Source organism: Taeniopygia guttata, chromosome 4A (assembly GCF_048771995.1).
Source record: "Taeniopygia guttata chromosome 4A, bTaeGut7.mat, whole genome shotgun sequence".
NCBI classification, from domain to species: Eukaryota; Metazoa; Chordata; class Aves; order Passeriformes; family Estrildidae; genus Taeniopygia; species Taeniopygia guttata.
Genome location: NC_133029.1, coordinates 12805728 through 12830187, shown reverse-complemented (window position 1 = coordinate 12830187; position 24460 = coordinate 12805728). Strand labels below are relative to the sequence as shown.

Sequence of the window (24460 nt, the reverse complement as noted above, 5' to 3'; positions counted from 1 at the left end):
TTTGTTTCAGAGGAAAAAAAAATCTTAGGTTAATTACAGATATTCTTCCTAATTTTGTCCAAGAAGGATGTGTGGTTGGAGGTACAGAAGTGTGCAGAGGAACTCCTCTGCATGGTGATGCTATTTCAGGTTGAGCTTGGCAGCATAGGAGGTTTGAATGTTGCCTGCATAGGCCTCCCAAGCGTCATCATGAGTCAGAAGCTGTTCAAAGATGAAAACAGGGGAAAGCAGGAAAGAAAACAGGAAAAAAAGCTTAACTGTGCCCAGCCAGCATCAGCTCTGGTCCTGTTTCTGTTGCAGCTGTCTTTGTGAAATTGCCCTAGGCTAAGGTTACCAAGTTTAGGTGCCTGGTAATGGTTATTGTGCAAAACTGAACTGTTGTTTCCTGATGCACAGACTGCCTGACAACCTTATCCATGTTCCTCATGAGTTGGCTTATCCAGATATGCAGGGAGCTTGTGTGATGCTTTAAGTCAAAACAGATACTAAGGATGTCACAGTGCTAGAGAGAGACATTCAAATGGTGCAGGAATGAGCATGGAATACAGCAGATGAAGAAATACACAGATGTTGGGGGAAGATGAATTTGTTGTTAAGGCATTAGATTGGTGCTTAGGAGAATTTAATTTTCATTCCAGCCTTAACAGGGACTTCCTGTATGACCTTTAGGAAATTATGTCTCTGTTCTCAGTCGTAAATATGAACAATGTTTTTTTCCTATTTGTTCCTTGCCCTTTCAGTTTAGAGAGCAGAGTTGCTAAAGTGAGGACTGCTACACTCTGTGTTTGTACTGACCTCACTGCAGGGCCTGGGTTCTCTCCTGGTGCTGTCACATGACTGTGATGCTGCACAAAATTGTCTGTACTGAGAGGAAAAATGTAAAATTGCAGAGAAGATATGCATGTCACTGGTTAAGAATTTACAGAATTTAATACAGGATGATTAGAATAAACCTAATGAAAACATTGCCTATTATAGACTAAGATTTTTGTAATTTCTGTGGACCTCTGTACCATAAGAGGCTTCTTTAAAAAAATCTGTTAGTTTAATCTCGGTTAAACTCTAATAAGACTTTTTGCATAAGCTGGTGTTTAGCATGCATTTGGGATGAGTGCATTACCCACGAGAAGTGAACTCACAAGTGAGTTATGCGGGTAATCCCAAATGAGTGCCAATAAAACTTTTATAACACATAGCATCATTATGGAATTCGTTTATGCCACATATTTTACAGGGGAAAAAGCTATTTTGGTCATATATTAGAGAGTTTGTATTTTTTTTTACTGGTGCTGTTTTTCACATCCCTCTGCCTCTAAAGCCAAGCCAAGTAAATACCAGCAATCCTAGAAGGAAGGGAAAATTAGAACAAGCACATGTTTGAAATCTCTCTGAAAATAAAGCAAGGAGCAGATTCTAATCTCCTTACTCATACCAAACATCACTGTACCCCCTGAATAGTTCCATAGATTTCTTTGGGACCATTTGTCAAGTGAAGTGCTATTTGACATGTATGGCAATACCCAGAACTGGCTCAATCTAAACTAGCTTTTTCCATTTAAGCCCTCCAAAGCTTGCTGTCTTCAGCGGTTAGAAACACATATTTACGGTTTTTATCGCATCAAAAAGAATTCTCACACTGCTTAGAAGGGTTTTTTCAGGCCCTTTTTAGAAGAGTTGGACGATATGAAGCAGAATCCCAGAACTTTTCTAAAGCTGAGGCAGAGAAAAGCCCCCGTGAAGGGGTGGCTGGCAGACCAGCGCGCTGCTTCCCACCCCGTTTGACAGGTCATGTTTGTGCTGCAAAGGCTGAGTGAGGAGTCTGGGCCTTCCACCCCCCGTGCTGGGATCAGCAGCTTTGCAAACACCACCTCATAGGACTGATACAGCCCATGCAGACCTGTTGCATTGATGTAACACCTCTGCCCCACCACTTCAGCACATGGGCTACCATGTCCCAAATCCAGTTCTCCTCCTCCTGGGAGTAGTTGTTTCACCTCAGACTTGAATCCTCTACCTTCCTTAGTGTAAAACAGAGCATTCTAAGAGAGAGCTTTTCTGTCTCTGTTGTTTTCTGTTGCTGTGTTAATTTTATTGCCAAGATCAAAGATCCTGAACTAGTAGGCATAAGTCAAGAGAAAAGCTTGACTTGACTTTATTGAGAGCAGGATCAGGCCATAAACATCCTGGGTTTGTTCTTTTGTCTCACATAAAATAACTGCTCCGATAAAATGCACTGTTTGATGATGGTTGATCAAGGATTGCTGCTTAAAGCTCCACATGTAACCTAGCTATCTTCACATTAACCTCCTGCTTTCATTTCCTTGCTTATGTTGAATAGGAAACCATTATTGAACAGCAGTGTTATGTTCATAGAAGCCATTTGATTAATTGACTGTGTTTTGAACTCTTGTGACCCAAGGCTGAAATGTAGCTCAGACAAAAGTGACAGAGCCCAGCAATGGGTTGGGAGTATAAAAGAGTGCCAGTACACTGTCCATGGGGCAGCCCACATTCATGTTCATGTTTATCCTTGTAGAACTTGATAAAAGTAAAGACAGATGTCCAGCTTATCTCATGTAGTCAATATCAATAATTAGCACGGATGCTGCTCACTGAGAGTTGAGCCTACTCCTGCTGTCACTCTGTCTTTATGTATCCACAGGGAGAAAACCTGGAAGGCAGGCAGAAAAAAAAAAAAAAAAAGTATTGCCAGAAATCCCCGTAGGCTATCTGAGAAGGAGCGGATGTGTAGAGCATTTCTTTCTGCATAAACATTTAGAATCAAGCTCTCATAAGTCAGGGATCCACCAAATGTGGTGTGAAGAGGCAGATGAAGCCTGCCTTCTGGCATGGCAGCGTTTGCTGATTGATTCAGAATGCAGAAGGACCCTTTTTATTTTTATTTTCAAATTTGAACCACATCTTAATACAAATCAGGTGAAAAATAAATTGAAAAATAGCAAGCCTGAGATTACAGATGTGCCAGCTTCATATTGTTCAGTTTAGCTGAGGTCATAGTCAAGCCCATCAAGTTCACATCATTTAGTGTGCAGCCACTGAGGCAATATTCAAACAAAAGAAAAGCAGTCAGGATGCTGATACGCTCCTACTTTGCCAGCTGGCCTCATTCAGCTGTGCAGAGCACACTGGCTTCAGCTATGTAAGGAACTTAAATCAGTAAGGAATACAGGTTTTTAAAAGGATATGCTGTTCCAAACAGCCCATTCATTCTCCAGCTCTCTGACTTTAGATCAGTCATAAAGAGGAAATACCTCTCCTAATAAGCAGTTTCGTATTCTGAAATTTAGAATGTAAGAGCTATGCGAATGACAGTACAATTCATTTAGACGAAGGAATTTGGTCAACAGGGGACATTTGTATTCTGCCCAGTTATTAGAGAAAGCTTGAACTTCCTAGAAAGCTTACAAGTAGAATTACTGGCATCCATTCCTCCTCCATATTGGTGATGTTACCATGCTGGTTCCCTGCACACAGGTATAGATTTATGTAGATTAATTTGGTATAGTACAGTGAATTGCCACTATGATATATATTTTAGAATTACTTCCTAGCACAGCCTAATGGCTGGAATCAAATAAAACATAAAAGTAGATTTATATAGATTGCTATATAAATCAGATAAAGCTTTATGTTACCTGGCATTGGTAATGGAATCTTTTCCTGCAAATAATATAGAAGTTTTTCATGTAATATTTTCATTATTTCAATGAGAGTAAAGCAACAAAAAAGACGAAAAGAAATAAACAAGTCTATCGGGCTTAGCCACCATTAAACATCATTAACTACAATTTTGCCTGACAAGTTCTCTCATCTTGTGATGGGTGAAATGGTAGAAAAGTAGACTGAACAATTGCATAAACCCAATTGAAATATGCCCTTGTATTCTAAGTGTGCACAGTTCAGTCAGTTAAAATAGAGCAATTTATTATGCCTTAGCAGCTTGAGCTTAATCTAGTTTTAAATAGATCTCTTTTTTTTTTTTTGCTTCTTGCTGAGTTTTAACTGGCTTGAGAAGACACATGATATAGTGCTATACAGTCTCTGTTCTCTCTCTCTCTCTAGTTTACTTTGAAATAACTTTAATAGAGTGCTGCTGATGAAAATAGCTCACAGGAAATGTAGATGAGCCTTTACACAACAGTGAATATATTTGTTTTGTTTGAAATGAGTGGATAATGGAAGAGACGAGTGCAGAGAGTGGGGAGAAAGGATCTGGGTACAGCAGGCAGAGTGGAGTGGTCTGCAGCCACCTCCTGGGGATTTAGGGACTCCCTAGCAGTGGTGCCTGCCCAGGGCATCCCACTTCCAGAAGCTACTTAAGTTTAATAACTCTGTACAATTTGGGCAAGCCTATCAAATTTCTTACTGGTCAGTTTTTAATATCAAACTGCTACTGTGAACCACAGTGAACCACTTTGCCATATTGGCCACCCGTTGTCAAAATAGGTTGGGATGTTTATCAAAATCTCCTCACATAATATGGGCAAAGCTCTCACCTGCCTGCATTCAAAGCCTGCTCTGCTGTTCCTCCAGGCAGGGAGTGTGTGACCTTTACCGAGTGGAATATTTTGACTGTAGACATTTTGTTTGATATTACTCTGTAGTTTTCCACTTATTCATTAGATCCCTCAGCCTTTGTGGGTTTTCACAGGTAATTCTGTAATTACACCAGCTGTGATAAATACTTTCTTGAAATCTTGCTTGAAGAAATTTAGCTAAGTCCCTTTGCGTGTGGGAGGAAACGAGGGTCAGACTTGGTGTTGATTGATACAAGCAGCTTTGCCAGCCCCACAGAGCTGTGTGTTCCTGTCAGAGCCCACAGGGATGGCAGAGGGCCATGTTTGCAGGGAATTGGGTGCGTGTCAGAAGTTCAACCACCAAATGACACCAAATTCTTGGTGTGAAGGGTACTCTGGCTGGCATGGGCTGCCCTGGCATTGGGATGATGGATCCTTTCACCTTCAGGTTACCAGTTGAAATTCAAGGCAGATTTGTAGGGAACAAAACTCATCACACTCTCAGAGCTATTCAATGTCTGTGTGAAATGAAGTTCTCCCTTGGAGTCTAATGGACACGTGTCCAAATCCAGGAGCTGTAATGCTAATTGGCACTCTTGATAGTGGTGGCATAGAGGCCAACAGCTGAATGGGCATAGAGGCAGAATTTCTTCTTGTCCAGAGCTGGGTTAAAGCCCAGTAGGGTGTTTGTGTTACTGCTGCACATTATATGAATGTTTTCTGGGTTGAAAAGGGACTGCAAACTTCAAAAGCATTTGTGGAGTTTTAAGGCTTCCAAAAAGCCCTAAGCTAACTTTTTTTAATTTAGAGAAAAAAAAAATTGCTAGCAGTGTTTGTTGAGCTGAAGCTTTGAGGTGTCTTGAATAAAAAAAGGAGGGAGAAAAATGATTTAATTAAAAGTCAGAGAATACTAGGAAAATCAGTAGAGAGAGACTGTATGTACTATTCCTTCTCATGAGTGACTGTTTAAACAGACCAGATTCTCTGGTCTTAAAGTGTTTTTCCTAGAAGAAATCTGCTGTTTCCTTGAAAATTAAAAAAAAATATATATAAAAAAAGCCAGCACCCCCCAGCTGACTGCCTGCAGCAGCTCCATGACCATGAGTATGTATTGTGATCAGAGACCATATATTGCTAAAACTCCTTGATGGAATGAGTTTTAATTTGGTTTACAGAAAGCTTTAGGGGATATGGCTCTCTACAAATTAGACCACAGGAGCTATAAAATGAAGGATGTCGTCTCTAATTAGAAACAGTGGAGCAGTCTGGTGTTCTTCCTAGTTGTAGCCTCGTGGGTACTCTCTCACAAGTGAACTCTGGGCAATAGATTCCTCTCCAGTAACTGTTTGTCTTTCTACTGGAGTTTATCTGTTATCTGATTTTGTCTCCATTTCTGTACACACCTTTCCTCATAGTTGTGGTAATTTCTTCACGCAGTTTTGGATGGCTGCTGCAAAACAAAAGTTCTTGTGTTGTCGCCACTACCAAAGTAACTTACTTATTTTAAATACCAGGAAATTATTCTCAGACTCAGGTGAACATGGAAGTCAGTTTAGTGGGTCCCTTTTGCAGCATGCAGCTCTACCAACTCTATTTTCTCATGCCTCTTCTGATGAAGTTAAATGAGAGTTAAAGAAAAGCATATAGATAGACTGAAATAAATTATGCGTTATGGTAATCAAATTCAATTTTTTACACACATTTTTTAGCAACAGAGCATTCCTCAAACTGGGAACCAAGATTTTGGACAAGAAAATAATGTTACTTAACTGGCTAGGAAAAAAATGGTGCCTGGAAATCTAATAGTGGGATGTCTACAGCTTGTCATTTATGTCAAATGGTAAAACCAAATTTAAGCTTAAAAACAAAAGGACATTAGGCATAAATCACAACAGTTAAAAATCAGCTAAAAATGTATTTCCACAGCACATAAGAAAGTGGAGCGTGGAGCTGAGCTGAGAAGTATTCACAGGCTGTGCTAAGGCAGCTGTAATTTGACTTTTTTAATCATCAGTAAGGGAGGACATCCAGGCTCTTAATTCCTCAATATCTTTTCATGTAGACTTACATGGAATAGTACCAACGAGCGGTCCAATGAAAGCTTTAATTTACTTGTGGCATATTGTTTCCACTAGGAGCTCTTGTAGATCATTCTGAGAACAATTGCTAGGTGAATAAAAGAGGGAGAAAAAAAGTCAAGTATTATGCTGGAATGTAAGTAAAAAATGGAAATTTAGGATTAGTCAAAATATTTATTTTGCTGCCCAGCATGGGGTATTGCTGACAGGAAAGGGCTGTATTTTTAAGTGTGATTGCTGTTTAGATTTTGCCAGAATATATAACTGAATGTGTCTCATGACCGTCTTATTTTCATGTAGTATTTCATCCTCCAGCTTTGTAGGGGAACTTTATGCCAAGAGAACTCACTGGAGACTGAGTGACAGATCAGGCTGTTGTCCCACATTCCCTTTCTACTAAATCACAGTTTTCTTTAGATGGAAGGTGGCTATTGTGAAGCTGTCAAACTGAGGAAAGTTAAATGGGCTGAAGTGAAGGCTCCTGCTAACAATAGCAGCTATCTCTGTCAAATGAAAGCTCAGCAGACAGTTACAAGGCAATTCGGCACTGATGGGTGGTCGATTAAAAACAACAAAAGGCAAGATGAATGAAAGGGGAAAATCCCTATTACTTTGTGGTAGGAGCTAGGGGAAAACCAAAAATAAAATAAAAAGCCCACCTCACCCAACCCCGTAGCAATTGGAACAGACTTGTAGTTAGCATGACCTTCATCATCTCAGATATGGCACAATAAAACTGACAAGATTATTTTCTCTTCAAGCAGTGCTGAGGTATTTTCATTGGCAAAAATCTGGAAAAGTAAAATAAATGCAGAGTTCAAGGCAGTTGAAAAATTCTTGAATCTGATAACAGCTGGAACATAGTGCCTCCAGGAAAAATAGCTAGGTTTTGTGCTAAAAAATTATGACTTGATAATTTTTTTTAGTGTCATTTCTGAGATTTTGAAGGTTACCCTATAGACAACCAGAAGAGGATTAGAGAGAAATTATCTTTGAGCTCAAGGGAGCACCAATTTAAATTGGATTTGAGACATAACTTTTGCATTACCTTAGGAGATGAAAGGTGGTGTTGTGCCCTGATAGTTACCCAACTGCCTAACCATATGTATCAAATGGATTAGTCTGCAGATTAGCAGCTCGTGCACCAAGTGCAAGGCATATTGTGCAATTTCCTCTTCGTGGGACTCATCCTTTTTCAATTGAAGTAACATGAAAACTCAGCAAACATGGGGAGGGCTTTGCAGCTTGCAAGTTAGGCGTAAGGTGAATGTACACACTTGTTCCTCAGAAGTTGATAGTCACTAAGGTTTAGACTTGTTATGGCAGCTGTGTAGAGTAAGATGAGGAAGTACAAAAGAATAGTCCTCAGAAAAAGAAAAGGTGAGTTACGTCCTTATAACTATTCCGATGGAAAATCAAGGTTTGAAATTTGATGGGAGGCAAGCACCTAGACTCACTTAGAACCTATGAAATTCCCATTAATTTTCTCACAATTTAAATGTTAGGATAAAAAGGCCAGGAAAAGCAAATAGGTTCTTACAGAGCCTACAGTTAGGACTCTACTTCCTGCCAACAGTGGAGCCAAGATTCAAAGAAACTTTGAAAAAAAGATTGTAATGAAGAATTTGGGAAGACACATGTGCTTCATGAGCATAATGAACCAGTTTTTCATTCCAGCTGTACGAGGCAAAATAGTTCAGTACTAACAAATTGTTCCATTGAACAACCTCCTCTTAAAAAATGTAGAACTGGATGTACCGCGGACCTGATCCAGTCTGACAATTTTGGCATATTATTATTTTATTATTTGTCTTTGTAAAGTCATGATGTCATTAGACTTTATCATTAAATTAAATTTAGTCTGCATCATCCTTAAGTTTTGCCCTTTGAAGAAAACACTGAGTATCCATTTATCAATTTCATGTACTAATGTTCTTGTTTATTTGTCTGACCATAACATTGAGGTACTTAAGTCATGGACAAAGAAACCTAGTGCCAGATATTATATAAATGGTCAAAAAGAAAGGCAAAAAAATGGTAGTCTGGAATATTCTTTTTTAGAATGTTTTTAGCACTGAGAACCATATTTTGAGGTTTTTTTCACTGGTAACTTTTATTTCATCTCATAAACAATTTGGTATGAAAATAACATTAACCTGCCTCTCAGAGAATCAACCACCATGCTCCTCAAAGGTTTTGTGGTAAAGGAAGACCAGGGTGGTCTCAAGTTTGGGAGAGAGATATTAAAGCAGAAGGGACAGGGGACAGTGGGCACAAACTGAAACAGAGAAAGTTCCATCTGAATAGGAGGAGAAACTTCTTTAGTGTGAGGGTGACTGAACACTGGAACAGACTGCCCAGAGAGGTTGTGGAGTTTCCCTCACTGGAGATATTCAAAACCTGTATAGATGTGATCCTGTGCAATCTGCTCTGGGTGACCCTGCTTTAGCAGGGTGTTGAACTAGATGATCTCCAGAGGTACCTTCCCACCCCAGCCATTCTGTGGTTCTGTAATTGGACATAAACAGTGTCTCTGAGTATCCCTAATGCAGCCATTTAAACCAACCATTAATGTTCCTTTCTTGGTTCTTCACAGCTTCATTCTTCCAGCGCTGTAGAGGGCTCTGCAAGCACAAATTAGCAGAGAGCTCAGAAGCAACCTGGGGACTAGAAAGATTGGAGGGTGTGTGTACACAGGGTGTGTGTGGCTGTGGGGAAATGCTGGCTTCTCCAGATTTACACCATTTGCAGTGATACTAAAAATAATATCCTCACTTCTCAGGACAAAGAATGGTTTAACCATGTGGCACAATTTATAGGGTAAGCAAACTTTCAGTAACTGTATCAGAAAACTTGTGTAACATGCACAGAAGGCACTGTTAAATTATTTCAGTGCCATAATTCAAAATGCTGAGGAAAATTCTCCTGTATTATAGTCAGAGCAAGATTGGATCTCTAGCCAAGTACATCAACGTAAATGTTCAGCTGTCTGGGGAAATACAAGTCTTACACTGTTACTTAGGGGAAAATGTGCACAGACATGCTGGAGCCCCTTATGAAACAATCCTCATTCTGTTAAACAATAGGATCAAATTTTCAATCAGGTTATCTAGCATATTGCATTCTTCAAGCTTGCCAAGCAAAGAGAGCTATCAGCATGAAGATGGATATATTTTTACAGAATTAATGATGTATGAAATCTAGAAGTGGAAACATACATTTTCATTTTATCCTCTAATTTTTCTTTTTACATTATAAGTGAAAGGAAATGCTTGGAAGTATTTGCAGTTATTCAAATCTGTTTATCTTAGAGTGATTATCAGAGCAAACAGTGTCAGGCATTGTGTTTGGATCTAAGCCTGAAAAATAGTGCTTGCAGGAGCAAGGATTATTTGCATGAGTCAGTGTTTTCAGCACTGTGCTTGGTACTTGATTTTTCTCATGCATATGCAGTGCCTTATAAATCACCCAGATTCAGAAATCATTTAAGTATTTTTTTTTCATTTATCCAATCTATTTATATTAGTTTTAGTCTTGCTTGGTTTTATCCCCTATATTTATGTTAGTTTTAGTACTGCTTGGATTCTTCTGTTTATACATTTTTAGTCTGATCAACAGAATGTTCATTTAGGGATAGAAGTGAACAGTCTTACTTGAAGATTCATTTGTCTTTGAAAGTCTCTATCAGATATGTGGGATAGCTGTGGATTATTGATACAGGATTTTGCAGGTACAAAAGTGTCTTTAAACACTGATCACAAATTAGGGCAGTGAAAATGAAGCTCACTTTCCTCAGCATCCCCTTATCTTTGCTTTCTGTGGGGATTTTTGCTGATGATCATCCCTGAACTACCCTGTGTACCAGGCACGGTCCAGCAGTATTTTTGTAGAGTTGTAATGCCTTTGCAGCCCAGAAAGTGCTGGTCAGTTCTCCCATGCACACACAAGCCCCTGGAACTTGCTCATCTTCCCTGTGGCCGACCCCTGTTTTATTCACTGTGCACCATCAGCAGGACAGCACAGAGGACTTGAATTCCTGCTTGGAATTCTGCTCTGGTAATGCACACCCCTGAAAATCTGTAAGTCAGGCACTAAGATTACAGTGTTCTTTAAAAACCTGGTGTGGCAAATTTCACTTTCCTTCATATGCACAAAGACTGTTTCTGAAGCAAAAGATCCCATTCTCCATAACATATCATAAAAGCCATGTCACAACTCACTGTGTTGCCTTTTCAGTATCTTCAGCTGGAAGACCTCCTTCAACCAGTCTTTATTAAACATCTTGAGTCTTCCTTTTGAGCAAGTAAAGAATTCCTTTACAGTTTCATTAAGTTGTTGTTCATTTTCACAGAAATGAAGAAGCCAGACCCATTTACAGGGTCATATGCACTGTAGAACATTGGATAGATGAGCCAGTCCTGTGTGATTTCGTTCCTTGTTGAACAAATTTCTTTAATATATTTTCTGGTATGATTTTTTAAAGTCACCTTTGCAAGTTGTAGAAGAATTATAAATCATTGTTTAACTGTGTGCTAAGTTCCTATAGCCTTTGTGTGTAAATATGCCAACTGAAAGCTTGTTTACCAGAGAAAATAGTGGTGCTCTGGCTAGGAGACAGTTTTAATCAAATATGGTTAGAGTAAGCAGGTGTTTTTCATGTGGAATATATTGGAAATGAGTATGTATCACAGAAATGGCTCTTGGACTATATATTGCTCTTGATAAATAGCAGAACCCAAAATTATATCAGCCATTGCAGTTTATCAAAGGGAAAATAGTAAAAGCTTTGTGCACACTGTCAGAATTGAACACACTAAAAAAGGTGGGTACTCATTTTTATTCTTCACAAACTCAAGAATGCCCATTTTATACTGGCATTTTTAGAAACTATTAGTCACTCCCTGTGTTTTTCCTGGACCCATACTTTTCTTTGTTCTCATCTTCTTTTCTCTCTTTCTTCCCTCTCTTTTTGCTTCAATGATACATCATGCTCTGAACTTGACAAACAGAGATGTGTGTTGTACTGAAGAGTCACTGGGCAGTGAGGGAGACACAAGGCGAAGGAGATTGCACTTTTCTAAGGCAGAAGGAAAACCCAGTGGTATGAGTGTTATTAAGGCAAAAATATCAACTCACCAGCTCAAAACAGAAGAATACTGCTTTCTGTGATTTTTTTTGCAACTTCCTATTACACTGTTAAAATATTTGACCCAGCTCTGATCCCATTCTGTTGGAAGCATTGTTTGCAAGCAGAATTGAAGCTCAATAGAGAGGTGAAGTTATTGAATATACCAGAGTATTATTTGTGCTAAACTTGCCAATTCTCATAAAATTTGGCAGCAGGTTTCTCCCTTCTCCCAGAGTTCTTGTCTCAGCTTTAATGAAACACAAAATGCCTGTCAACAGAGCAGTAGTTATAATGCACTTTGTTAGCAACTTAATATCTTAGTTGCCTTGAAAAGCTTTTTATACATAGACATTAATGGATGGCTGGATAAAGAAATTCTTCTACTGAAAGAATTAATTTTGCTTAATCCTTTTGAAATTAAGAGATGATACGGAGAGATGAGTAATGAAGTGCACTCTCTAATTGTGAGGTACCTAATAGAAAACCACAGGGGTTACTCCTCTCTCACCATCTGTAATTACACTAATTACTGATATGGTGCCCGGAACACTAAGGCAGGCTGATGTGACAACACACGATGGAGTGTGTCCTAGTAAGCCATCCTTCTCCATCAGTGGCCAGGAGGAGGCTGACCATGTCAGCAGGATAATGAGTGCCTTTCCTGTGGCAGGGAAGAGAACAGGCACCTCTATTGCTCACACCTTGTTTCACAGTGAAGACACAAAACTTGACTTTAGTCCTGTCTGAGGGGAGGTGATTTAAGGCTATAGACTGAGGAGTTGATCTCTACTTTAAGCAAATTAGCCCTGTTGAGGCCATTGAAGCTGCTTTAATGAGCAGAAGTTACTTCTGTGAGTAACAGTTTGCAAGACTGACTTCATCATTGACAAAAATGTAATGAAAGAAAATGGTGGATAAGGAGAAGGGAAAATTAATAAATTATATTTAAGTATGTATAAAATTGCTGGACAAATGGTCCTGACTATTAAGGTAAATGGTGCTTGTAAATTCCATTTAATCTTCTGAGATTTTCTTTTACCATAACTCTTACAGTATCTCAGAGGAAATAATGTAAGGATGACTTGCACATTTCAGAAAAAGAATGAATATAAGGTTTCAAGATTTATTGGTGGGATGCTTTAAAACAAAAGATCTTCCTTTTTCCTTTGGAATTACTCTACCGTTTATTTTCATTTCCTCTGTTTTTTGTTCACTGTATTATGAACTTCTCTGGGGAAATCTACTGTTAGGTGTTTTCACACACATAGGCCCCCTTCTTCCCTCTTGATAAATGATAAAATTGTGCTCCAGTGTGTGCAACACATTCTTGAAATACATCTGAATTCCATTATACAGTTTGTCATTTGCATGATACCTTTTGAGTTACCATTCTTGGAGAAATCTTATATACTACAGAGAAATGTACTAGGAAAATGAAAAACAAGTTGGGTATGAAGTCCATGGGGTAAACCAGCAGAGATTGTGTTGAACTGATGGCCTTATTTCCATGCAAGTTCAGGGGTAGGAAAGGTTGCATCTCAGTGCTAGTCACTATTTGCATGGACCGTGTTCCCTCTGCAGGAATATTGCTGCAAACGGGAGTGACAAGGCCTTCATAACTCAGGCTGCAGTGTACTACCTTTTCACCCCAAAGACATTTATTAGATTCCTGCCTGTTCTGGATTAAATCTTAATAAGTTTCACAAGTTTGAAACTTGATATAACACTCTAAACTCTCTCTTTAACATTGAATGGAATAACTAGTTGTAGCACAGAAATCTTAGAAATGTTTTCATGTATTCCCATTTTACCAGAGACAAACCTGACAAGAAAAGAATGGCATGTCTGTGTGTCTGGTTAACACCACTGCCTGTCCTCCTTCCTGCAGAATCAACACTTGTGTTTGCTGTGATGTGACTCAGATAGGATATGCATTTTGTACAGATTTGGTTTGACATGAGTGAGTTAATTTTCTGGGCAGCTCAGAATTAGGGAATTGCCCAGTATTCCCTTGGATGTCTGCTTGCAACACCATCCTCCCTTTCCTCCATCCTCTTCATTCCCAAAAGGCTTTTTTCACATTAGAGTGAGCCCCAGTGAGTGGTGAACTGATCTCAGAGTAAATTAGACATGCAGAACCTTATCCTATCCGTGCTGCCTTTTAAACACCTCCTCCTTAAGGAAGCTGTATCACCAATCATGATACTGTAAGCACAGCAGACTCCCATCCCAGCCCTCAACAACCAGAGCAGGAAGAAATGCATAGCATTGCCAGAAGTCTACCAGCAATCAGGACCTTATTCATTTGTTAAAAGCATTTAAATACACTATACATTAAACAAACAAACAAACAAAAAAAAAAAGGATACCGTGAAAATATTCCTTTAAGAAGTTTAGAGTCTTCTGTATAAGTAATTGAAATGGAGAAATACTGTGGTAGTGCTTTTTCAGGGAGTGAATTATCTCATGTCGTCTCCAAATCCTCACATGCTTGTTGAAAGGATCCCAAATCAGGAGGTCTGGTGTGCACAAAACATCCACTGAACTCAAAAGTCATGATGGGCTACAAGTCCCATTTCAGTGTTCGTGTTCTTACTATTTCTAGTGTGACTTTTAGAGAACCAACCCTAATAAAGCCCTTGTTCAGCCATTTGTCTAGCTAAATGTGTAATGTAGGAACAATCTGCTTTGGGAGCAAATTTATCCCTTGAGGAAGTGGGTATTGTAGTCAGTCAATGAGATTGCCCCTACTTACACCACAGATAAATGTGTTGCTTTGTCCCAACATTTCTGCTTCGCAATAATTTCACATTCCAAATTACAAACCTCTGAAAATTGTAGATTATAATAAATGTGCTGACACAACTTCTGCTGTTATAGTAAATGGCATTGCTCTAATAATGAAATAAAAAATCCTACTTAATCCCATTCTTTCCCTAAAGTGGTGTTTTGCATTAGCTATGGATGAAAAGACAAACAAGTACGTGTATATTCAATAATAATGTCAGCTGGGTCAGAGAAGAATAGGAAATAAAATGAATTCATAACACCCCTGGAGGCAGCTTTCTGATACAGGCAGTTTTCTCTTTGATTTGCCCTCATTGGCAGCATTCATTGTAATTTTAACATAGCCTCCAAATTGGCCTTTATTAATAGCTGTCCTGATCTTAATAACAAATATGCTCTTTAATCTCCAGTCTGGGTGCTTCTGAGGTGAACAATTACATAGAGCAAAATAGATCATATGGGTATTTAGATAGACCTCTCACTCAAGAGTGCCTAATTTCACCTTCAGACCATCCAGACAGTGTTTTGGAGAGCTGTAGATACAGAGCTCTTCTGTCTCAAGGCTTTGAAGCTAAAGTACCTTTCTAGATATGATAGTGAAATAGTCACCTTGAATTAAGGTTGCTGGCAATCTTTAAAAGTCCTTATTGAGCTTTGAGTGCAATCAGATGGTACTTGCTTATAAATGAGAGTTAATGGAAACATTAAACAGTACAAGCTACTGTGACCCATGTCTTCAGAATATTAAGCACATTTTAAAATTGTGCAACACCATCCAGTCCTTTGTGTTCCGTAAAACACTACTTTTTCTAACCAATAATCTCTGGGAGCAGGTTATTTGAAATGTTCAGCATTCTACATTTGCATGTACTGTGTATTTCTAATTTATTTCCTCACTTCTCTGGCTACCATATATTTCTGGTTGATACTATACTCAATTTCTCTTTAATTATTCCATCTGCCAGAAGAGTGTGATGCATTTTAGAAGCTGGTATGTTTAGTTGTTTAGACTTTGAGTTTTGGAACTGAATAGGATGACATATTCTTCATTTAGCAGAACGGGCTAAGAAGAATTATATACCCCAAGTGATAAGCTTGGAACTGCTAAAGAAATGCCAAAATCCAATTTTTTTCCTCTCTCTAGTTGTCTAAACATCTATTAGTCTCTTGAAGGGAACTCATAAATCCTGCAAATTTAGTTTCTCTGAAACCAACTCTTAACAGTTGTCCTTCCTACTAATCATGTTTTATATCAATTTTATATTTTTCAATATTCAATAAACATGTCTTGTGCTTACTGTACTTGTTAGAAAGTATCTGCAGTGTAGGCTGTATGAGGACAGTTATTAATCAGCCATTTTAGATGGCTGTAGGGTTAGTTTAGTAAGTGTATCCATTTATCTTTTTTATGTTTTCTTCTTTGTTCTTTCCATTTATCCAATATGGAATTTCTTTTGTCCTTTTTGGTTTATTTCTACCAGGGTATGTCAAAAAGGAATTTAACACATAACAAATGAAGAAAAAAAAAAAAAAAAAAAAGTAAAAACACCCACTAAAACCCAAACCACCCAATAGCTGGAAGAAAGAAAACACACCACCCTTTGGGTTTCATTAATGATCTTTGCATTATATCCACTTAAATCTGCATTAAAAAATAACAATAGAATGCATTATCTAGCAGTGATTCTTTAAAGCAGTGGATAATTTACACATTAAAGTGAAATGTAGGTTTAAAAGCAGGAGTGTAGGATTGAATTAGAGTTAAGAGTCAGAATGATGTAGTCCTGTATGAAAATGGTCTCGGTTTCCTGGGGGTATTGTCCTTCTGGTGTAATGAGACTTGCAGATAACAATCAGGGACTGTGGATAGATCAAGGCACAGCGATACATTGAGAATGGCACAGCAAGTAATGGCTCTGGGGAAACAAATGAATGTGTCTGCTAGATAAACAGCATTAAAAGTTTCTGTTCATCGCCAAAGTCCAGGCCTCTAAAGATTAATAATCCCTGAAAAATTGAGTATTGGGTTTGAATGGCAAGGTTTTGGCAGCAGGGGGGCTGCAGGGGTGGTTTCTGTGAGAGGCTGTGGGAAGCTTCCCCCACTTGCAGCAGAGCCGGTGCCACCCCCCAGGATGGACCCGCCACCGGCCAAGGCCGAGCCCAGCAGGGACAGTGGCACTGCCTCTGGCATAACAGAAAGGGAAAAAACTGCTGTGCAGCAGCAGCTGAAGAGAGGAGTAGGAGTCAGTGAGAGGAGCAGCCCTGCAGACAGCAGGTGGGTGCAGAAGGAGGGGCAGGAGGTGCTCCAGGTGTGGAGCAGAGGTTCCCCTGCAGCCCCTGGTGCTGCCCATGGAGGGGCGGCTGTGCCCTGCAGCACAGCGGGTCCTGGGCAGCAGGGATGCAGCTGCAGCCCGGGGGGAGCCCAGGCCAGAGCAGGGGATGCCCAAAGAAGCCTGTGACCCCCTGGGAGCACTGTGCTGGTGTTCTGCTAGAGAGAGAAGCCCACGCTGGAGCAGGATTGCTGCCAGCACTTGTGACCCCATGGGGGACCCACACTGGAGCAGCCTGTGCCTCAGGAGGATGTACCCATGGAAGGCACTCTGGGAGGCACTCTGGAATGGTTCCTGAAGAGCTGCAACCTGTAGGAAGGCCAAGCCCCTCAAGAAGCTCATGAGAGGTTGGCTCCTGCCAGAGGGACTCCATGCTGGAAGGAGAGGGGAAGCATGGGAAGAGTCCTTCCCCTGAGGAGGAAGAACCTGCAGAGACAATGTGCAAGGAACTGACCATAACCCCCATTCTCCATCCCCCTGCACCCCTGTGAACGGGGAGGCAGCGAAAATTGTCAGTGAAGTCCAGCCCAGGAAGAAGGGAAGGGTGGGGGGAAGGTGTTTTATCATTTAGTTTTATTTCTCATTGTCCTACTCTGATTTAATTGGCAATACTTCGAATTGATTTCCCCAAACTGAGTCTGTTTTGCCCATGACAGTAATTGCTGAGTGATCTCTCCCTGTCCTTTTCTCGACCCACAAGCCTCCTGTTACATTTTCTCTCTCCTGTCCAGATGAAAAGAGGAGAGATGGAGCAGCTTTGGTGGGCACCTGGCATCCAGACAAGGTCAACCCCCCACAAATACTAAGTTTTAGAAGATTTTTTTTTTTTAAATCCATGCTGCAGTGGTACTTTTGTGGGTTCAGATAGTACAGGGAGGCATCGGCCATTTATCAGGATGCTAATGACCAGTAGTTTTGTGTCCAGATATTTGTAACCACTGGGTTGCCCGACAACAGAGGTTGCTGGAAGACAGATGACTCACAAACCAGTTTAAAGATCTCCTTCGCAAGGGCACCATCAGGGCTTCAAATGTTCTAAAATTTCCACATTGGGATTATTGTCCCCTCTTTAAAATTCCATGTGTCAGGAGGCTTCCATGATTTACTGTTAGTCTTGAAACAAAAAAAAAAAAAACCCTTCCTAACAGAACATCCATTGATTGCTAGAGTTATTTAAAGGCTAACAGTAAAAAAAATCATATACTTCAGTCCCCATCAAGGAAGAAAGGAAACAATAATTGCAATTTGCAAGCCTCCTGCCGTGGGTAAAGGAGCTGGGGCTGGCAGAAAGGAAGATCTGCGACTTTAGTGGCTGCTGCAGCAGGTCAGGGGGAGATGTGCCAATTCATTCATATGTCATCCTGTGATAAGACAGTTCGTCAAGGTGAAAAGATGGGTGTGAGGTAGAAGTGTGCCCAGATGATTATCAGCTCAGATAAAAGCATGAATATATGGGAAACTATACAGGACCTTACTTGGTGACTGCTTGTCTCTCTAGGTAGAGAGAGCCCCAAATGAGAGACCTCTTCTGTCTCTGTAGCAGCAAATAACCTGGTTTCTTACCCCGTGTATTTTCTGTACCCAAGTCTTGGTCTGAAGTCATATGGGTGTTAATACAGTAATTTGCAATTCAACTCTTGACAAAGGAAGGGAAGGAGGCATAGAGACAGCCACATCTTTTAGGAGCTTCCTTCCCCTTAACCAAGGGCAGGGTACAGGCCTGTGAGATTTCTCTGTTTTAAAATATAAATAAATGGGGAAAAAAAAATAGGGGTATGAACAGGCAGGTTCCAAGCTTGGAAGATGTTTGGTCTACCTTTGGACACTAAAAACCTCTGTGGTCACATCAAACCTCAAACAAACACCTCCTCTTCTTGCTATTATCCACTTTGCATTCTCAGTTTGATAAGGTAGGGATTGATACCAGAAAGGAAATTGGTGGTGCCCCAGACTAAGAATGATACATGGATGACTTTTTCTCAGTTTTTAGCAGTCTCACAGCTGAATTTGTCTTCTGATTTAGAAACACATGTAGGTGTATATGTTATAAACCCTGTAAGACAATGTGGAAATAAAAGAGCACATGAAAGAGCAGCTGACTGACAAACTTTATGATGGATGAGTCTGAAAGTCATTTGTTCTTCCCTAGAATCACAAAGAAGCACTAATATATACATACATGGACTATTCATTACTTTATTTACCTCAGGTCTGGTTTTGCTGTTGAATGGAAAGAAAGTTTTTCCTTTGACTTTGCTGAGGTGTAGATTTGGCCCATTGTATATGAAGTTATTTCATTAAATGTAATTCTGTATTGTTTCTCTCTTATTTTCAGAATGCTTGAGGATGATCTAAAACTCAGCAGTGATGAAGATGATAATGATCAGGTAAATACATCTAATATAATGCATAGATCATTTCAACTGAGAAAGTTATTTCATTGGTTGGATCTGTTTGTGTGTTGACTTACTATATTTGCATGAAAAGCATTTTGGTGAGCTGCAGAATCCATCATCTTAAACCTTGTTTACTTCCTTCTCATTAGAGGAAACACTCTCAAACAGGAATGTATTTCAGTTTTGCTGGTTAACTTTGTGAAGTGGATTAAACTGAACCACAATATGACATATTAACCTTTGAATTAGAGACCACACAGAGCATCACCCAGGAACAGCCAATGTGTTCTGAATCTCTGTCCTCATTCTACCAAACTAACTGTGGAACAGCCTCCTCTTGCTTTGCACCCATTTTCTGAATTGATGAGCTTTTTGCAAGTGTGTGTAAGAGGACCACATAAGAGCACAACTACAGAGTTTGTTTGCACTTTGCAATCCATTTATACAAGCCCACGCATGAAAATTTGGTCTGTAAGTTTTTGTTCCAGTCAGAGAGTAAAGGGTTGGGAGTCCACAGTAATCCAGTGACTCCCATTTGTGAGAGGCAAAGCCCTCAGCATGCAGCTCTAAATCAGTACTGAAAGTTTCTCATGTACTTGGGATATCAATGAAGAATTGTTTTCAGAAACGTGGCTCATGTCATTCTCTATCCTCCCCACTTTATAAATATTTATGGATAATTCTGGAAGAGAAAGCTGCTGAAATTCATATTCTCAATATTCTTATCAGAAAAAAATTAAACTTTGTGTTAAATTCATCCTTCATTTTACTTTATATATGCAATGGGCTCAATTGTTTAAACATCTGCAGTAGAGAGAAAGGTAATGCTATAATTCAGCGTAAGACCATCTCTTCAGTCTGGGAAATGTTAATTATAGGCCAATCGTTCTTTCTTATTTATTTTTAAACCACCTAAATGTTCTCCTTCAGCCTACCTAATTCATCCTTTCGGGTCATGCCAGGAAAGATTTACCTTCTGGTGAAAGTTGATGCCTTAGTCATACATGTCGGTATTTTTTAGCACTAGCAAGACTCACAGTGTCTTCTAAAGCCAAAGGGTCAAAATCGTGTACTTGTGTAATGCAGTGTGGTGCAAACACGATGACTAATCAGGTTTGCAAATTTGCCCAAAAGGTCCTGTAAAATGACATTGTGATCCTGAGATGCCTAAGATAAAAAATGGAAATATACTGTCAGGTAGCAGTTACTCTTGTTTTCCTACAGTAATAGTTTTCTAGTGACTTAAGTAGAATTTACAGACACACAGTTTATACTGCTAGGATGAAATCCCTTATCACTGGTGAATGGAGAAGCAAAGGCCTGGGTCAGTGTTTGCTGATATCAAATGACTTGAGCAGATGTCATCTCTGATGTTAATCCTGAGCAGGAAAGAACTCAGTGCACAGGGAGGTCCTGGCAGCTCTGGAGCCCTCCGTGCTGTCGGTGTGGGATGTGCCTCTCACCAAGGCAGCATCCTGAGCAGTGTCCCTGCTGCCAGGCCAGGGGCTGCAGCCTGGGCCCTTCTGTGGTGGGCTTGTGTCTGAGCTGCAGGAAGCCTCAGACTGCTCCAAAGCTCCACGTGTCTTCCCATAACACAGTCACAGCATAGGCTGCAGACAAACAACAGAGCACCATAGGGACCATTCATGTAGTTTCTCTAACTTTTTTACTGCTTAGAAAATTTTATAGGTTTTTTTTCATACAATCATTTCAGTTAGAAAGCATCTTCTGAGATCATCAAGTCCAACTCTTAACTGAGCAATACCAAGCCCACCGCTGACTGCCCAATTTGGTGTCATCTATTAACTGACCTGTATCCTTAGGGATTCCAGGTAAAGTAACTGGAAACAAGTGCACACTGAGAACATTTCTTAAATGCCCTGCACTTTCCTTTGTACCCCACATATGTATGGTTGCATCTCTTCTATTTGTTTTACAGAGTATAGACAAAATTATACAGCTCACAGCTTTTTAAGTTTCCTGAATTAATAAGTGTCTGCCTTTATATTTTTGTCAGGCTAAGGCCTTGCAATGATGAGCAGCAGGATTCTGCTGCATCTCTCATTCATTACACTTCAGCAGCCTCTGCCACATCTATTTATGGAGAGGGGATTGGAAATTGGAAGAAAGGTTGATCTGACCCACTGGTCAGACACATAAACAACAAAAAAGTAACTTCAAGGGCTTTTTCAACATAAATATTTTGCAGTCAAATGACCGTTGTTATTCAGGTGTACACATGTGCTCATTCTGGCAGGGAGAAAAAAGATTAAAACTCTTAGCTCAAAACCATTCTAGAAGTTTATGCAGCATTTCTATAAGGAAATGGAATCATTTTCTTTACTATCTTTAAGATTTTTTCTGCTATAAGCCTGCAGCCAGTGTGAAGCTTGAGCTGGCATTTACTCACTTTTATTCAAAAAACCCCAAAACAGTATGCAAAAATCAAGTTTGTTTCCTTTATTTCTACTCTAATTTTAAGGAAATGAAAATTCTTTGGAACAGTTGTCAGCAGGGAGCCCTGGGATTTCTCCTTTGAGAATTCCTATGGACCCTTCAATTTTTACAGGACAGTAGTGACACTAATTCATATCTGTACTTGGAAAGCAACTTTTAGTGAAAGTCTGTAGAATGTGGGGAGAGTTTGATCTATCAGCCCATGTTCTGAGACTAGCAGTAGTCCATTTGTCAAGATGGAAAATTGTTAGAAACATGGCTGCAAGAAACAAAGCTCTTCTGTTTTGCTCCCTCACTCCTTTGAACAAGCACCATTATTTATGATCTGTATTGCATTTACTCGGGGGTCTGTGGGCCTTGTACTGCTTCAGGTGTTAAAGATCGCCTTCCTTTTCTCCCCACTGCAGAGGAGAAGCACAACCACACAATTGTCAGTCATGTAACTGAGAAGTTGAGCTTCATTTCTGGATAGGATAGGAACTACCAGGTTGAAGTCAGTGGAAGGTATTTGTTCTACAAATAGCATCAGCAAGATTGTTACTGATCATGCTGCCTAGTTTTGGCATTCCCTTTTCAAACAGAATTTTGAATAACTGGAAATTGCTCCTAAATTCTCCTGATTTGGAGGACTCTCCTTAATTTAAATGTTAGGTTTATTTTGGTTAAGGCACACATGATGATGACCTAGCAACATATCACCAAGAAAGTGATGAAGGAGACTGTAATTCACCCCAGAGGGCTTAAGAGGCTTCAGTAACTGAGAGCTGACTGCAAATTCAATTCCTAGTGCCAAACTGTGGATATTCTCAGTTCAGTCAGAGAAAACAGAGAGTTTCTAACCAGGCAGAAGCCTGGGAAACAGTTGGGAAAGAAAGCAAATAATTCTTTGTCTCTCTTTCTGTCCACATTGTTTATAGATGGGTTCTGCCACTGTGCGTCATTCACTGCACACCAGTGGTTGAGATGTTTTTACTTTAGGATCAATAGAATTGGTCTGGATGATGCTCTCTACAAAAGAGCGATGTATTTGAAATAAATCAGAGTTCTACTCTCAAGCTTTCTGAACTGGAGTTCTTTCATACCATCCTGCCTCAACAGCCTCACCAAACCGCTGCAAATTGCATGGAAACATTTTAGGTTCTTTTCCTTTTAGCCTTCTGGCAGCTGTGGGCTTGATGCAGAAATTGTTGAGTGAATTTCTTTGGGCTGCAACCTGCAGGAGGCCCAGTGAGACGTTCATTGCAGGTGCCTTCAGATTTCAGACCTGTAAAGCTTTGGACCGTGTAGGTCATTGCAGTAGAGCATGAGGCAGTTACAGGGACTCCACCCCAGCTGCAAACTCCTGCCACCTCCTTCTGCAGCAGGGAGGGGCTGCATTTACCCACCTGCATCTACACGTGTGAGCACCATCACAGTGCCTCAGTGCAGACCCTGGAGCTGGCCATGGGACACGTGCTTTGTCCCATAGACAGAATGCTGATTCTCACGTCTCATTGGGGGTGATTTGGGATTAAAGACACACAGAAAACGATGGGTTAGATTTGGAATCAATTTTCATTTACAGCTGAGAAGCAGTTATTGATGCTGCGCTCACAGTTCAATAAAAGATCTAAAGATATAGACCTTGTGTTTCTCTTTCAATATAAGCAGCATAATCAGTGTCAAATGTTTTTACAAAGAAAATTGTATTGACAGTTTTATTAAAATTGCTGTCTTTAAAGTTTTAAGTTATCCACAATTTGACCTACTTGAATAGTTTTTTAATATGTACACTGACCAGCCCAATAGATTTTTATGTCACATATTTATAATATCAGGTACACATCTGTTTAATGTATTATTTGAGAGGTACTGTAACAGGTAAGCATTACCTGGATTGTGAATTCTCTTGGTGTTGTCAATTGGCACATGCATCAGTATTGCATTCAGCATGGCACAGGATGTTCAGACTGGCTACAAGAGGTACAATCAAGGCAGATGACAGACATGCTTTAGTAAAACGAGGAGATGACAAGGCATTTCAGAGATGCTGATGTTAACACTCTTCTCCAAGGAAGGACACATTTTTTAGATGGCTTTATTACTCTGTTAAAAAAGTACATCAGACATTAGGAAGAGTAGTAAAGATTTTTAATTAGTAGCTCAGTTCAGCTGAAAGAGCTTAGATAAAATGCAGGTTAGTATTTTTTGTTCTCTAAAACACCTCTGTATAATTCAAATAAGCTTTGAGCTCAAAGGCATCCAAATGACTTGTGCCTGAATACAGTATTTTAAGTAGCTGTGGTGTACCCAATTTTCTTTTACCAGCTCCTCTTTGTTCTTCTGCCTAAGGAATCGTCCTGTTAACCTTTTAAATGTGTACTTAATTTAAAGCACATTGCTAGTGTTCTGTGTGTTTTTGAACCAAATAAACTTTGATACTAGTTACAGACCTGCTCCATTTTCAGTATTTCATGTATATAGTGGTTTTGGCAGAACAAATCAATAAGATATTTTTCTTTTCTACTGATTTTTTTTCTTCTCCCCTTAGTGATTGCCACTTTTCTGAAAACCCTAGAAACAGAAGACATACATGTAATCCATGGCCCTGCTCTATTGTTTGTATTTTATATAAACATAATTCTTTTTTGGTAGGTAATTATTAGATAATTAAATTCAAAATGCTTGGGTTTTAGCTGAGTCTTAAAAGGTAATCAGCCATAGGCTAAGCTTTGAATTTTTATAATACATGCTGAGCTTTCAATGC

At 39.7% G+C, this 24460-nt stretch overlaps 1 protein-coding gene across 6 annotated transcripts in view; it reads left to right on the top strand.

The window, feature by feature from the left end:
• Positions 1-24460, top strand: part of AFF2 (ALF transcription elongation factor 2) — a 332557-nt gene that overhangs the window by 218004 nt on the left and 90093 nt on the right. For all 6 annotated transcript variants that reach the window (XM_012573138.5, XM_030272689.4, XM_072929172.1 and 3 more), the window contains exon 8: positions 19197-19248. In XM_012573138.5, coding sequence (XP_012428592.4) covers positions 19197-19248 — 52 coding nt within the window. The remainder of the gene's footprint in view (positions 1-19196; positions 19249-24460) is intronic.